The 15,334-nt window shown below is 52.7% G+C and overlaps 1 protein-coding gene across 2 annotated transcripts in view; it reads right to left on the bottom strand.

The window, feature by feature from the left end:
- IGF1R (insulin like growth factor 1 receptor) overlaps window positions 1-15,334 on the bottom strand; it is a 304,926-nt gene that overhangs the window by 6,892 nt on the left and 282,700 nt on the right. For both annotated transcript variants that reach the window (XM_070775032.1, XM_070775033.1), the window contains 2 exons: window positions 14,014-14,143; window positions 8,582-8,716 (listed from right to left, as the gene is read on the bottom strand). In XM_070775032.1, coding sequence (XP_070631133.1) covers window positions 8,582-8,716; window positions 14,014-14,143 — 265 coding nt within the window. The remainder of the gene's footprint in view (window positions 1-8,581; window positions 8,717-14,013; window positions 14,144-15,334) is intronic.

Below are 15,334 nucleotides of genomic sequence, written 5' to 3'. Positions count from 1 at the left end.
ATCTACTGTCTCTCTCTGACACAGGAGAGTGTCTACTCTTTCTCTCCCTGACACAGGTAGAGTGTCTACTCTCTCTCTGACACAGGTAGAGTGTCTACTCTGTCTCTCTCTGACGCACGTAGAGTGTCTACTCTGTCTCTCTCTGACGCACGTAGAGTGTCTACTCTGTCTCTCTGACACAGGAGAGTATCCTCTGACACAGGAGAGTATCTACTGTCTCTCTCTGACACAGGGGAGTATCTACTCTGTCTCTCTGACATAGGAGAGTATCCTCAGACACAGGAGAGTGTCTACTCTGTCTCTCTGACACAGGAGAGTGTCTACTCTCTCTGACACAGGAGAGTGTCTACTCTCTCTGACACAGGAGAGTGTCTACTCTGTCTCTCTCTGACACAGGAGAGTATCCTCTGACACAGGAGAGTATCTACTGTCTCTCTCTGACACAGGGGAGTATCTACTCTGTCTCTCTGACATAGGAGAGTATCCTCAGACACAGGAGAGTGTCTACTCTGTCTCTCTGACACAGGAGAGTGTCTACTCTCTCTGACACAGGAGAGTGTCTACTCTGTCTCTCTCTGACACAGGAGAGTTATCTACTCTGTTTCTCTGACACAGGAGAGTATCCTCTGACACAGGAGAGTATCTACTCTGTCTCTCTGACACAGGAGAGTGTCTACTCTGTCTCTCTCTGACACAGGAGAGTGTCTACTCTCTCTCTCTCTCTGACACAGGAGAGTGTCTACTCTCTCTCTCTCTCTGACACAGGAGAGTATCTACTCTCTCTCTCTGACACAGAAGAGTATCTACTCTGTCTCTCTGACACAGGAGAGTATCTACCTTATCTCTCTCTGTCACAGGAGAGTGTCTACTCTGTCTCTCTCTGACACAGGAGAGTATCTACTCTGTCTCTCTGACACAGGAGAGCATCTACTCTCTCTCTCTCTGACACAGGAGAGTATCTACTCTGTCTCTCTGACACAGGAGAGTATCTACCTTATCTCTCTCTGTCACAGGAGAGTGTCTACTCTGTCTCTCTCTGACACAGGAGAGTATCTACTCTGTCTCTCTGACACAGGAGAGTATCTACCTTATCTCTCTCTGTCACAGGAGAGTGTCTACTCTCTCTCTCTCTGACACAGGAGAGTATCTACTCTGTCTCTCTGACACAGGAGAGTATCTACCTTATCTCTCTATGACACAGGTACAGTATCTACTTGTATCTTCAGCTTCTCCTGACTTATGTCCACCACTACAGTCACTTCACCCACACGCAGGACTCAACCCTAACTCTCGCATCCTGAGAGGGACAAATACAGGTCCCACAGAGAGTCTGTTATTACAAGCCAAAAATGTCAAGTCGCTCAGTCGTGTCCTACTCTTTGTGACCGCATGGACTGTAGCCCGCCAGGCTCCTCCGTCCATGGGATTCTCCAGGCAAGAACACTGGAGTGGGTTTGCCATTTCCTCCTCTGGGGGATCTTCCCCAGGGATGGAACCCAGGGTCTCCCACATCACAGGCGGATTCTCTGTAGGTGTTTGAGCCACCCACAAAAGCCTCTTATTACACGTATTTACATAAAATGCAAACCAGCCTTCTATCTGAAGCATATCCTGCAGCCACTGGATAAACATTATTTCCAGAATTAGAACGCTAAGGAGGCTGAGCAGCGATCAGTTTTCCCCACAGTGCTCTCTCCTTCAGTTCTACCCACGCTGTTTCCAAGCTTCCTCCTGGGCGCAGGGGGCCACTGGCAGAGAACCAAGGACAGGCAGTGCCAGGCAGTGTGGCTGCAAGACAGAGGGGCACATGACCCCCTTCCAGTGCCGGGGCTCAGACTGCGCACGGTGTGCCCCAAGGGGGCAGAGCCGGCCTGGGAGACGGGCTGCCCTGAACCCAGCGAGAGTGAGGCCCGGAGCCAGATGAGAGAGCCTGGTGCCAGGGTCCCTGCTTAGGCCCAGGGCGGGCAGAGAGGACACCTGGGAAGCCTCGGCGTCACGTGGCCACAGGGACCAGCCCAACATCGGGCCCGAGCCCCCAAAACAGGCGGCTGCACAGGGAAAAAGCCAGGAACAGGCTCTGACAATAGTTCAGCACAGCTGCGGGAGGAGGGGCACCCCTCATTCACCCGGCATGCAGAGGGCTCCAGCTACGCAGACCTCCGGGGCATATGGGAGGTGGCCGAACAAAGGTCCAGGCTGCAGGGAGCATGAAGGAGGCTCTGAGGAGACAGCGGCCAGCGGCCTTTTCTCATGGAGACCAGAGAGCCTCCCCTTCCACTTGTTTTCTCTCCAGAAAGTGTTTTATGTTTTGTTTCAAAACTTCTGGCTAATGAGATACTTTTCAATAAAAATGGCCAAATGGAACTCCCCACATCTAGGAAGCTCAACACACCCCAAACTGGCTTCCAGCCTCAAGCTGACACTTGACAGACTTGAGTCTGGCCCCGGAGAACATTTCAAAGAGAGAAAGCCCAAGGGGACAGGAAGGCTCCCAGGTCTACCCGCCAGACACCCTGAAAGACCTGGGGAGAAGGGTGTCACGTCAAGTCAGAGAAAAGAGGATGTGACCTTGAGTGCGGGTGGGCACGGGAGAGAGGCCGGCTGCTTCTGTAAATCAAGTTTTACTGCAACGGAAACACCCGTTTGTTTGCATATGGTCTGTGGCTGCTTTCAAACCAGCAGTTGTACGGGCCGAATAGTTGAGATGGTTTGGCCTGTGAGCCCTACCGTGTGGCCCTTGGCAGAAAAAGCTTGCCACCCCTGCTCTAGTGGAGAAAGACTTAGTCAAAACAGGAAGACTATTTCTTCCCCTCCCAACTAAACCACCCGCACAAGTCAGGATGCTAACCCCACGGTAGGTGACCAGTGCTCTCGGGAGCTTTATGGGTGTATACAGCATTACTCTGCATGGGTCTGGGAAGGTGTGTATCATAATAAAGCCCCATTTTATAGATCTGCAAATGACTGAGGGTGGAGCAGGAATGGAAGTCTCACGAATGACCTGCTTGCACTTTGAATGCTACCACCAACCTCAGAAAGAGAAAGTTGCTCTCAGCCTCAACAGGAGAAACCACAGTCCTGCCCCATCTCCCTCTCTTGGCCGCCCACCGACAGTCACAGGTGTCTGTGATACACCTGTATCACAGGGGGCTTTGCAGATAAACTGGCGGCTTGTTCTTGGGTCAGATGGCAAACGAGCCCCCTTCCATATCCTCACCTCCATCATTTCCTATGAAAAAGGACCAACGCCCCCCCTCCCAATAAAATAAAAAATAAAATAAAGAGCCATAAATACATGACATGCCTCTCCATGGCTCAGCTGTGATTTCCTCTCTAGCCAACTGACTTATCCCTGAATAGAAGCGCAGCCAGGGCCAAGGACACGTGACGGGGCCTGGCTCCGCGCCCCTTGGCCTGGGGCTGAGAAGTGCCCCCCACAGGGGAGGAGGCCTGTGAGCGAAGTCAGCACCAACAAGCCACGTGACAGCGTCCAAACCTCCCCAGAGCCACGGCCGTGTAGTGCTGCCCATGAAAGGCAGTCTTTTTTCACTTGGCGAGATTCAAGACCTTGTTTACACTATCTCCACAAGAAAACTTTCCAGTAGACTCCAGAAGGATTTATGAGCTGATAAAACTCCTCTTTAAAAAAAAAGATTTTTTTTTTTTTAACAACTGGTCGGCTCTGGGGAACAGGAGCCATCTTGTACTGAATGCCCGCACGGGAGGCGTGCGTGTGCACGGCCGTCACCTGGGCAGGACCAGACAGAGCCGCCGCCTCTGTGCACCTGTGGAGGCCGTCTCCACCTCACCCTCAGCCCGGCCGTGTGCGGGCAGCCTGTGGTCACCCGCCAAGAGCGGCCTCCGTTGTCCCCGTGATGACAGAGACGGCATTCCAGAGAGGACCTGCAGGGCTCACAGCACCCCTCCTCGCCTCCCTGAACACTCAGGCTCCTGCCCCGCTCCTCGGCTGGCAGGGGCAGGGGGCCGGGGGCCGGCCTGATTGCTCACCCCACGTTCCTCTGTCTCAGGGCAGAGATCAAAGGTGGGGCCCAATCCTGGGGAAGCGGCCGCAGGCTCTCCAGTCTTGAGTGCCATCCCAGCCTGTCTGCGTCCCACTCAAGTGCTCGGTTCCCACACAACTGGCCCGGGATCTCCAACAGTCAGCAACAGGGAAAAACCGTGCTTGAAAACTGCAAAACAACCAGAGTCTACCGAGTTTGCTTCAGGCTCATCCATGAGCTGACGACTCTGGACTGAGAAGCTCAAACTCTTCTCTGAATGGCGCACCCTGAAGGCCTCCCTGGCACAGGTCCAGCTTCGCAATCTGGGGGGCCGTGGGCAGAGAGTACGCTCCTCGCTCAGCGCCCGCCTCTGTCCTGCCCGTGCCCCGGCCTCTCAGTCACGGGGCCGGTTGGGAGTGGGGACTGCTACCGCAGCACCGGCTCTGGGCCAGATCAGCCAGCATGTGCTCGGAGGGGCTCCAGGACACTGGCAGCTGAGTGTGGAGGCCTGAGCACAAGACAAGGCCAAGGAGCTGCAGGCCAATCGGTCTCCAACCCCGTGCTAAGCGATCCACACTGCATCTCAGGACTGAGCCCCTCGGGCCTGGACACACTGAGGCCTGGTCCCTGACGCCATTCCTCTAAAGCCGGGCACCCGTTCTCTGGAGGGCATCAGGACCGCTGGCTGCTCAGAACAGCCAGCAACTTCTTGGCATCGTCGAGCGAAGACGCTGAGCTGAGGTCCCCCAGCAGCCCCTGAGGTCCCCCAGCAGCCCCGTTACCCTGTGGGTGCCAGCCACACCTCCAGAACCACGAAACCGAAGCACACACGCTCTCTTCCACGTGGGGCCCAGCATGGCTTTCAGGCAGCTCCCAAGGGCTCAGTGACTTTCCTCCCCCATGGGAAAAACAAGACTCATTCTTTCAATTTTGTAATAAAAGAACACCATCTCCCAGAACATGTCTTCCTCACCTAAGCTCATCAATAAATTCAAAAGGGACAACACAGATACTCTCTATGAAACCAACTTGCCTCCTCTCGCTCTTTCTTAGAAGGAAGAAAGTTTGCCAAGGGGGTTCTGCCTGGTAGGGCAGAAAGGCCTCCTGAGTTATACATTTAATATCCCAGAGTAACCGCACCATGTACATTTCCTTGTCACTCCGGGCTGGGAACAGGAAGTGCGCTGCCTTTCCCAGGGCAGGGGGGCTGCTTCCCAGGCATATTAAATCAGAGTAAAGCTCCCGCCACCTGGGGGCAGATCAGCTTCAGGGGGCCCACAAGTTTCTAGGAGACAATGATGACTCAAGTCAAAGAAAGAGAAAGCTCAGGAACGGTGCCTGTCCTCCCACACCCCCAAAGCACACGGACAAAGCTCACACCTGCTTTCCTGGATGCTTCTATGCTTGGTAACACACCACCACTTCTAGCGTTAGATTCTCCGCTGGCACCGGACACGCTCATGCAAATTCAGCAGGCATCACTCCTCAAAGCCCACTACTTATGCTTTTGTTCTGAAGGAAGGCCTTTCTCACGGGCTGCCAGCAGTGCTGCGGCTCCACTGTTCAAAGCGGAGGGCAGTCACCAGTCGGGCGTGGTGCTGGCCTCCGAGACCCTCACGTCCTGGTGTCCGTGCCTCACAGAATCTCATCACATCAGATACAGCCCACAGGAAGCGCTGGACACCAAGGAGCAGGACTTCCAGGCCACGAAGAACACTGTGTTCCTGCTCTGCCATGGGAGCGACTGCCCTCAGGCCCAGCAGGTGAGCTCTGGGCCCACGGGCCACATCTGGCCTGCTCTCTGATTCTGCAAGGCCTGGGAGCTAAAGATGGCTTTTCTATCTATATCAATAAATGGGTGGGAAAAAAATCAAAGAAGAACAATATTTTACGACAAAACGAAAGCTATGTGAAATTCAAACAAAGGATCCAGACAACAAGTTTTCCTGGACCATAAGCACACCTGTTCCTCTGTTGTCTCTGACTGCTCCTATAAACAGCTGAGGCGAGCAGCTGCAGGGGCCACAGAGCTGAAAATATTTACTATCTGCCACTTACGATATGTCCTTCTGGAGAAAAGGCTTGCCGAGCCCTGCCCTAGGAGAAGCCAGCTGCCTAGCACGATGACACTCAAGCAGCATCACAGAGGAACTGAGGCCTCGCGTGGCACCCAGCGGTGAGTGCTCTGCTTTGGACGTGGATCCCAGCCCCAGTCAGGCCTTCAGATGAGCGCAACCCTGGCTGCCAACAGGACTGTGACCTCAGGAGACCCCTGGTCAGAGCCAGCCAGCTAAGCTGCTCCTGGCTCCCTGACCTCCAGAAACGCTGAGAGATAATAAATGCTTCCTGTTGTCTTAAACTGTTAGGTTTCAGATAACGTTATGCTGCAACTAAAAAAAATAATAACAGAGAAGAAGAGGGAGAGTTTCCTTGAGGGGCAAGAAAATACACTGAGTGGCTATCTGAATCTCTTCCAACTTTGGGTCCCAAATTCTGAAGATGCTGTGCCAGGCAGTCTGTTGGTGAGGGATCTGGGATGCCTGGTGCCCCCCGAGGCACAGCCCCCTGAGAAGTGGAGCTTCCTGTCATGGTCTGTGCCCCACATCCAGGACATATGTAGGTTTCCTAGGCCGGGCCCATGCTCAGATGATCAATGGGCACCCCACCTACACACACACACACACACACACACACACACACGCACGCAAAGATGTTGCCTTTCCTGTGGCATTCCCTGGCCTCTTTCCTAACTCCATGGAAGCTGTCCTCGAGATAAAACAGGCTTTGGCTGAGCAAATGCTCAGAGGCAGCAGCTAAGGAGTAGGATGCCCAGCTAATGTTCTCTCAAAGCAGCAGCACAGTCGGAGCCAGGAGAACAGGCCCACCTCCATCCCACCACCCCTCCCACACTCTACCTTTCGCTTAGGGATCCAGTCTTGGAACCTACACTAAACATGCTTTAGAGAAAAACCAAAACCTTGATTTATTGCCAGGACAACAGTTTCTGCTTCCCAGGCTGCAGCTGTCAGACTCTAAGATGGTCCCCAAGATCCCTGCCCCTGCTGCAAATGCCCCATATGATCCCCTCACCTGCGTGGGAGGGACTTTGTGAACGTGATGAGATCTCACTCCTTCATTTAGGCTTCTAATAACTGACTCTAAGTTAATCAAATGGGAGATTACCCAGCATGGATGTGACTTAATTAGGAAAAAAAAAAGTCAACAGCAGCAGCAGAATTGCTCTTGCTGGCCTTGAAGAGGAAAGCTGCTTCGCTGTGAGAAGCTCGTGGCGGAGAGTGCAGGTAGTGGCGGCAAGGACTGGGAGCTGGAAGCCAGCCAGACCCGAGGACCTCAGGCCTACAGCCATAAGGAGCCGACTCCTGGCAGCAACCCAAAGGGGCCTGGGAGATGGTGGCCCCTGAGTCCCAGATGGTCACAGCCAGGCTGACATCTTGATCTCTACCTTGTCACACTGAGCAGAGGACCCAGCATCCCCATTTCCCAATCCACGTAAACCTTGAGAGACCAAGTGAACCGAGCCTTCCCGGCTGTTGGGCTGATTTCCCTGGTCCCCACACAGCACGGCGCCTGACTCACGTCTATATCATCCGACCACGATGCAGCCCTTCCCCGAGCCAGGGCTCACTCGAGGCTGGTGAGCTGGGAGGTGGCAGATCTGGGCAGGGGGGGCTTCCACATGGACAGAGAAACAGCCCAACAACTCCTCTGGGGTCCTTTCTAACGTGAGACCAAACCTGTCCTGAAAAGTGCTTCTGGAAAATTCTTGGATTGGTCTTAAGGTATTAGTGGTAGGCTACCTCCCACCTATCGGGATCCAGAAAATCATGAGCCCTGCCTTAAGGTGCGTGTTGAAAGCAAACCCGGTGCTCCTCACCCGTGCCTGTCTGCACCTGAAGACCCAACCGCAGCACACCTGCACAGCCGCACTCCTTCAGCAGCGCTGACCGCCACAGACAGAGGGGCTTGCCCCGAGAACACTGAGCAGGGAGGCCCACGAGGCTGCTGGACTGTTTCCCATTCCTGACGAATCTCAGGACAGAAAGCCGAGTACCAGGAGGCCCCCAGAACTGCCTCCCGGTCCGCACGGCCGCTGGAGGAGGTCACCAGGAGCCCACCCCTCACACGTTTTACAACCTTTGTAAACACCTAACAGGAAAGAAACCCGCGGGAGACGCAGGTGGCGGCAGCATCCTGGAGCAGCCTGCAGCAGGTCCGAGGCCACCCCCGGAAGCCTGGAGGAGCCCTGCCAATGGCTGGGGCGCAGCCCAGGACTGTGGCTTCAGAGGAAGCCGTGTCAGGTTGCTGCATTTTTTTTTCCAAACAACTCTGCCTGGAGAAGATTGGCAGGGATTGCTGTGCTCAAGTATTTCACAAAGACGTTTGGCTGGAGAGACTGCAGTGCAAACTGCACTGCAGAAATCTTCCCAGGATTAAGGAAGTTAGGGTGGGGTAAAGGCAGCAGCCCAAATGCCCAGGTTCTTCCCTTAAGATAAGCCCTCGTCTCAACTGCTCTGGCCAGTCCGGCACCGCCGGGCCGCAGGGACCCGGCACATACGTACAGCATGTCAGGACAGTTGTCCGGCTTGTCCAGAAGGCCGCCCTCCATGACGAAGCGAAGGACCTGCTCATTGGACAGGCCCTGATACGGCTGCTCAGCCAGCGTGGCGATCTCCCAGAGGACGACCCCGAAGGACCTGCCAAGTGAGAAGAAACGTGAGGTGCTCGGAAAGGGAGGATGCAGCCGGGAGCCCTCTCCCTTCCGGCAACTAAGCGCATGTTAGGCACAAGCCAGGCACGGGCTAAGTGTGGAACAGCTGCCTCATGTGCGGTAGCCCTGGGGACACAACTCTGGCAGCTGAGAGGACGGCGTGTTCAGGGCCCGCAAGCTCCTGACCTCTGATGGGAGCCCCAGGTGAACGGAGTTCAGGGCCCTGCAGGGCCACATCTCCCAAATGTGCTTTATCCCACTGATAATCAAATGCTGGTCCCCAGGCCTGGCTGGGACAGTGACTTAGTGGCCTCAAATGCCGTCTGGGATGAGCAAGCAATTCAACAAACTTCCTGTTCTGGAAACTCTGCCTACGTGGTTCTCAATGCAGGTCAGGCTCCCTTGGTGAGTTCTTAACACATACCAGTGCCCGGGCCCCTGACTGACCTCACTGGTCTGGGCTGAGAGCCTTGGCCTTGGGGTGTTGAAAAGCTCAATGGGGATCTTACAGGTCCAGGGGGGCCGGGGGGGTGGGGTTCAGCCTCACAGGTGGGGACAGCAGTGGGCAGAACTGGCTGGGGCAGGGCTCCCATCCCAGGAAGGATCCTTCAGCCCAGAGTCTAGCCAAGGAGGAAGGGGGTAGTCGAGGAACCAAGTCAGCAAGGGGAGCAGGTTCAGGTGCAATCTGCCTTGAATGTGCCTCTGCTGGTCGATTTAGAAGATCGTACTACTTGGAGAAGGAAATGGCAACCCACTCCAGTATTTTTGCCTGGGAAACCCCATGAACAGAGGAGCTTGGCGAGCTGCAGTCCATGGGGTCACAAAGAATCAGACACAACTGAGTGACTGAGCACTATTGGAAAACAAACTAATATACATATACACATACACAGGAACTTCAGACCAAGGACATTCAAAAGGACAATGCTGTAAACTGCAAAACGGAAGTGCCTTCCCAGCACAGATCGCTGTCTTGCACAAATTCTCCACGGTCTATTTGCTTCCCTTCGGGTCATTTCCACAGATTAAAGATGGCCACTTGGAAGTGAAGAGCAAGCCTGAGGGACTTCTGACTGGACCTTTACAGACCAGGGGTGTGGACAAGGTCACACTGAAAATTCGGGGTGTCCCTTCCCGCCCAGAGCTCCGGGGACCTGGCCGAGCAGAGCCAGGAGGGCCACGGACTTTGCATCAGAATGCTTCACTGGACCCTTCAGCTACTTTCCATGAACAAAAGGGTTTTGTTCAAACTGATGCCAAGAGCAGATATCAGACATGCAGAATTTTAGTCCTCAGAGGATTGATCCACCCAAAGTCCTTCTGAACCTCAGGGACCAAGAAATAGTCTTGACATTGAATGAGTCATCTAGTAAAGCCGAAGGCCCAAGCACGGTGTGCACAGGCCCGGCTGAGGGCAGTGGGCTTCCTGTCAGTGTGGGCTGAGGGATCTCACAGATGGAACTGGCCTGGTCATTTAGGTCACCTCCTCGGAGGCCGCGGCATGCGACTGACTGCAAGCCTGGACTGAAGAATCACCTGAAGATGCAGCTCCCCAGGCCCACATCTCCTCCTGCCCCACATGCTCCTCGGCGGCGCCAACAGCTGCCAGCACCCGCTGGGTGGCGCAACCCTGAGCCCTCAGTGCCTGCCGCCCCCTTCCGAGCTCCACTCACTCCGGATTCACTACCTGGACGGGTCTCACCTCGGTCTCGTCACCCTGCTCTTCTCGCCTCGCTGCTGCTGCTCCTTCCCATCTGACAGCACCCTGAGCCCTTCCTTCCTGCACCCCCTCAGAGGACCACCACGCTTGTCCACGCAGGCTCAGACTTGCCCAAAGGTCTGCTCCCCTCCTTCCAGCCGCCCAGCACATCCTCAGTGCAGATGGCCCCCTCGCCTGGCCTGCGGGACTCCTCCTTCTCGGCACCGACATTGTACTTGGTGGAGCTTTACACTCTAGGTATGACGAACTTCTTTAAACATGGCTCTCGGTCCCTCTCCTGCCCAGCACCCTTGAAAGTCCTTATAGCACCTGAAGAACTAGGCCTGAACCCCTCACACAGCAGCCAGGGCCTCACTCGCTCTCCTTTCAGCTGACTCCCCCAAGGAAGTCCCACTGACCCCCACATGCACTCAGCGCTCCCCACCATGATGGCTTCCTCCAGCGTCCCCACCTCCTCACTGCTCCACAGGGGACAGTCCATACTTCAGGGTGCCCCACAACTCCAGCTCTTCTGGGAAGGGGGTCCGTGATCTCAGCCTGTCAGGGTCACTTCCTGTTCTCCTTAAGACTGTTCACCAGGGACCAGGACCATGTCTCCAGCACCCTGTTCCTGCGCGCACTGAGCGCTGTGCCTGGGCCACGTCAGCTCACACCCATGGAGGAACATGGCAGGTGACATAGTCAGCTCTCCCCACAGGCTTTCCCTGGAGCAACTCTGGTTTGATGTCAGTGTCACCTGTCAGTGAGGGCCACGTAGTGCTGGAGTCCGGGTGTCCTGCATAGGACAGGACTAGCTGAGTTCAGTCTGTCCCAAGCTACGGAGGCTAACATCTCTCTCTCCACCACCAATGTGCCTCTCTGTCGTCACCAGCTGTCACAGGGGCCATTTAAAGGTCTATCAAGTTTCGACAGACATCCCCAGATAGCCCTTACCTCACAGACCAGCAGCCAAAGTCCACAGATGCTCCATGATTTGACCAAGGCCACACAGCCAGAGACACTAAGAAATATGCGAAGCCTGCAGGTATTTAGGAGCAGGTCACTTATAGTGTGACTTGACATCAATGCCTCCGATGAAACCAAGCCTTGAATTTTGTGCACTTAATCCTTAAACATTAGGCAAACGCACTTGTGTGAAGTCTTTCCTAAATATGAGCATTGGGCTGTCTTCCCCAAGGAGGGGACAACCTGGTGTGAGTCTCACATCAGTTCCAGTGCAGGTTAAGGTCAGCACTCCTCACACCAGGACAGGAACTGTCAAGGTCCCACCCACCAGCAGATGGAAACCTACACACTCCCTGCTGATGTGGATTTCCCACTGAAGAACCAGTAACTCTAGGAGTGGGGCAGAAGACTCTGGCTGCTTGTGGCCACTTGGAAAGCTTCTCAGTCAGTCAGGAAATGAAGACTGCTGTAGGGCCGCGCAGTTGCTCAGGAGGGAAACACGCCTTCAAGCTGGGAGTTCCACCTCCTAAGTCCTGTGCCTGGTTTCCTCCATGCCTAGAAGGCACACCTGTGTCTTCTAACTCAAAGGAACCACTCCTTTGGGACACAGTGCTATAAGGGAGCTATAGGAGGAACAACACAGAGCCCAAAGGCCTGGGGATAATGTCTCTGAGGATAGCAGGGAAACAGAGATGCTTCAAGCAGAGACAAGAGACCATTTCCTTATAACTCCAAGGCCTGTCTTACCCAAACCAGAGCAGGTTGTGAACTGTTTTGCAGAGAGAAGGGCCCATGGGGTACCAACAAGAGGCCAACTTTAGCACAGCATGAGTAAGACCTGCCAACCCAAGGATGTCTTAAGGATCAGGGCAGTCTGTCTTGTGAGAGAGGAATTAGCAGTACCAGGGAAATATGTGAGCAGAAGCTCAATGGCCAGCTGTCAGTGACACTGTAGGTGGGGCTCGGGGACCAGTCCTGACCTCAGAACACTTTCTTACCCTAAAATTCTGATGTATCTCCTTCAAGGTCAAATACACTTCTTTTCATTTCTTTCTAGACTCTAACTATGCAGGGGTGACTGTTCTGTGCCATTGAATACACTCAGAAATGATTTTCATTCCTTCAAGAGGGAGCACTTTAGATTCTTGGGCGCTGAGAAGCCCTCTATATTCTCCATCATCCTAGCCTACCCACCTTACCAGTGTTATCCTCAAGGACTATTAAAAAAAAAAAAAGCTAAAGCACTGTCAAAGCCTGAACAGTGAATAGAATGAAGATGAAATCCCTACTCTTGTTTGTATATATGTATTTTTCCTCCTGGTTCATAATGTCAGTGTCATCAAATGGGAGAAAAATGGCAATGAATATGCTTTGCTGCAGCTTTTCACAATCACCTCTAACCAGAATTTGGTAAACTTAGCCTAAGGGATATCAACAACTCTAGTTTTATCTTTCTGCCTTGCCCCTGTTTTCCTTGGCTCCTGTGGTTTTCTATTTTATTGCCCTGTAAGCTGACCTCAAAGTTGTTGGAAGCAGGGATCCCAGAATAAACAGAGGCAGTGTGGACCCAGGCCTGCCCCTCCCCGTCATCTCTGTATCTAAAAATGGCATTGAGCACTTCGATTTGACCATGAAGAGAGATGCATCTTGAACAGACTGATTGCAAAACAGATCTCATACTTGAGCTCAAGAAGCAATCATGCTTTGCTGGGTCATATTCAGATGCTATTTCCAATTTGCACCTGTCTTCAAAACAGGATCCAAGTCCCTTGAACTGTGAAGGGTCAAGAGGTTAAAAAAAAAAATGACGTCTGTCACTGTTTAAATAACTCCTCTATGTGGTCATCCTGATGGCTGGAGTAAACAACTACCATTTCTGTAACACATCAGTGATGGGATCTCCCCAGAGGACAGCCAAGGAACTAGCTGACGTTCCTGAAGGCAGATGTGCCAGGCCCTTCGCCTGCCAAGAACCTCAGTCGTTTTTCAGAACCTGACCACCTCTCCGCAAGGCTGCTGAGGAGCGGCAACAAACACTGCGAGTGAGAGGCTTCTGCAACCTCAACTGACGCTTCCCAGCCCGAGAATGACCATGACCAAGGGGGCATTTTGCTTTCCACATCATCCCTGGGTCAACAACGATGACCCCTTGGAAGACCCATTGGAAGAGGACAGACAGCAGATGGGACCAGCAGGAAAACACATCAAGACTCAAGCTTTGGCTCTAAAATAAGCAGTGTTTGCGATCTGAAGGTTTAATTAGGTGAAGCAACCCATCCCCCCCCAACTCCCCCCCCCCGCCCCCCCCACACACAGAATATCTATTTATTGTGAAAGAAAATGAGAGAAGGCAGGCAGGGGATGAAGCAGAAAGAGGTGATGTTTTCTGGCTTGTCCCCACATCCCAGCCTCTGGGGCTGTGTCTCTGGGTCTCCTAACGACCTGGTGAGCAGCTCAGCACTGAAAGAAATATTGGTCCTTCAAAGTCTTTAGGTCCCACAAGTGCCCACTGACAACAGGAACATGTCCATGACGAGGGGGTGGCCCGCATCACACTCAGCCAAAGCTGGACACGAGCAACAGGGAACAGAAAATGGGGGACAGGACAGGACTCGTACCAGACGTCAGAGTGAGTGGTGAAGACTCCGTCCTTGAGGGACTCAGGGGACATCCAGCGGACGGGCAGCAGCCCCTTCCCCCCCTTCCGGTAATAGTCCGTCTCATAGATGTCTCTCGTCATCCCAAAATCTGTGAGGAGGAGAGAGGGCGTGAGGTTACCCTGGGTGAGCACTGCGGGGCAGAAGTGAAGAGAACGATGACGGCTCAGAGAGGGCCTGTGCCCTCGGCTGAGCCAAGGGGACGCTCATGTAGGTGTCCGTGTGGCCGTCTGATGGGGGTCAGTGAGTCACATGACAAGCAAACACCCAGACATCTCTGCCTTTAAATATATTTATACCGTAGTTCTGTTAAAACGTTAGCTCCCTCTTTGCATTTAAAATGAGAGGCATCTTACAAATTATCAAGACCCATAGTTTACCAGGAAAATACATACTGTGCAGAGCAAAGGTCATTTATCTGTGGTTTAAAAACATGATCAAATAGCCAGGAGCATGTTGACTTTTATTTACTTGGTAGCACTGCCTCATTATCAGAGGAAATGAAAGTAGTTTCACCATCTAATAAGGGGGAAAATATTGAGAGTACCAATTCACAGTGAAAAAAGTCCACAGCAAGCTGCCTTAGAGATGCTATTTACTAGGCCCCGAAGCTATTACTCAATAATGTTTTTCAACATAATACTCCCACTCATTTTTGAAAATGTCTTCCATTTTCCATGACTCTAGAAGAAGTCACATAATTATGTTTGATGGCAGGCTTGCTTTATAATCCTAAATTATTGCTTCTTTGTCAGATTTTGATTTTCCACTCAATCATGTAACCTCTCCTTACAGGGCTTCTTCCGTCTCCTTCTCAGGAGAAAGGGCCGCTCTCCTTTTTAAAATGTTCATTTATGTCTCTAACTCTGCCACAAAGAGGTAAGGCTACAAAGCAAACACAGAGAACAAAGTTCCTTGGATGCTAACCAACATAATTCCTTGTCCTATGCTAAGGGCCACTGAACTGCCTGTGGTAAAATTGCTTGCTGTATTTGTAATCCATTAGACACTGGGTATTAGAAAAACATTTTCGAACCCTTGTGAAGAATAAAAATGAAGAGCTGAAGTCTTATCTCCAAATTAATCCAGTGACATGCAAATTAGAGGATTTGCGTTTACTTGTACAAAAAGAAAAAAAAAATCCCAGAAAAAGAACATAGACTATTTCTTCCTTAACTGAAAAGAAAAAGTTCGAATTTTAGGAAGAGAAACACAAGTACAAAGAAAATGTCACTACAGATATGCCACCCGGTTAAATAGTAAACTGAGACCTTGCTGATTT

This window comes from Bos indicus, chromosome 21 (genome assembly GCF_029378745.1).
Source record: "Bos indicus isolate NIAB-ARS_2022 breed Sahiwal x Tharparkar chromosome 21, NIAB-ARS_B.indTharparkar_mat_pri_1.0, whole genome shotgun sequence".
NCBI classification, from domain to species: domain Eukaryota; kingdom Metazoa; phylum Chordata; class Mammalia; order Artiodactyla; family Bovidae; genus Bos; species Bos indicus.
This window is presented reverse-complemented; position numbering and strand designations above follow the sequence as displayed.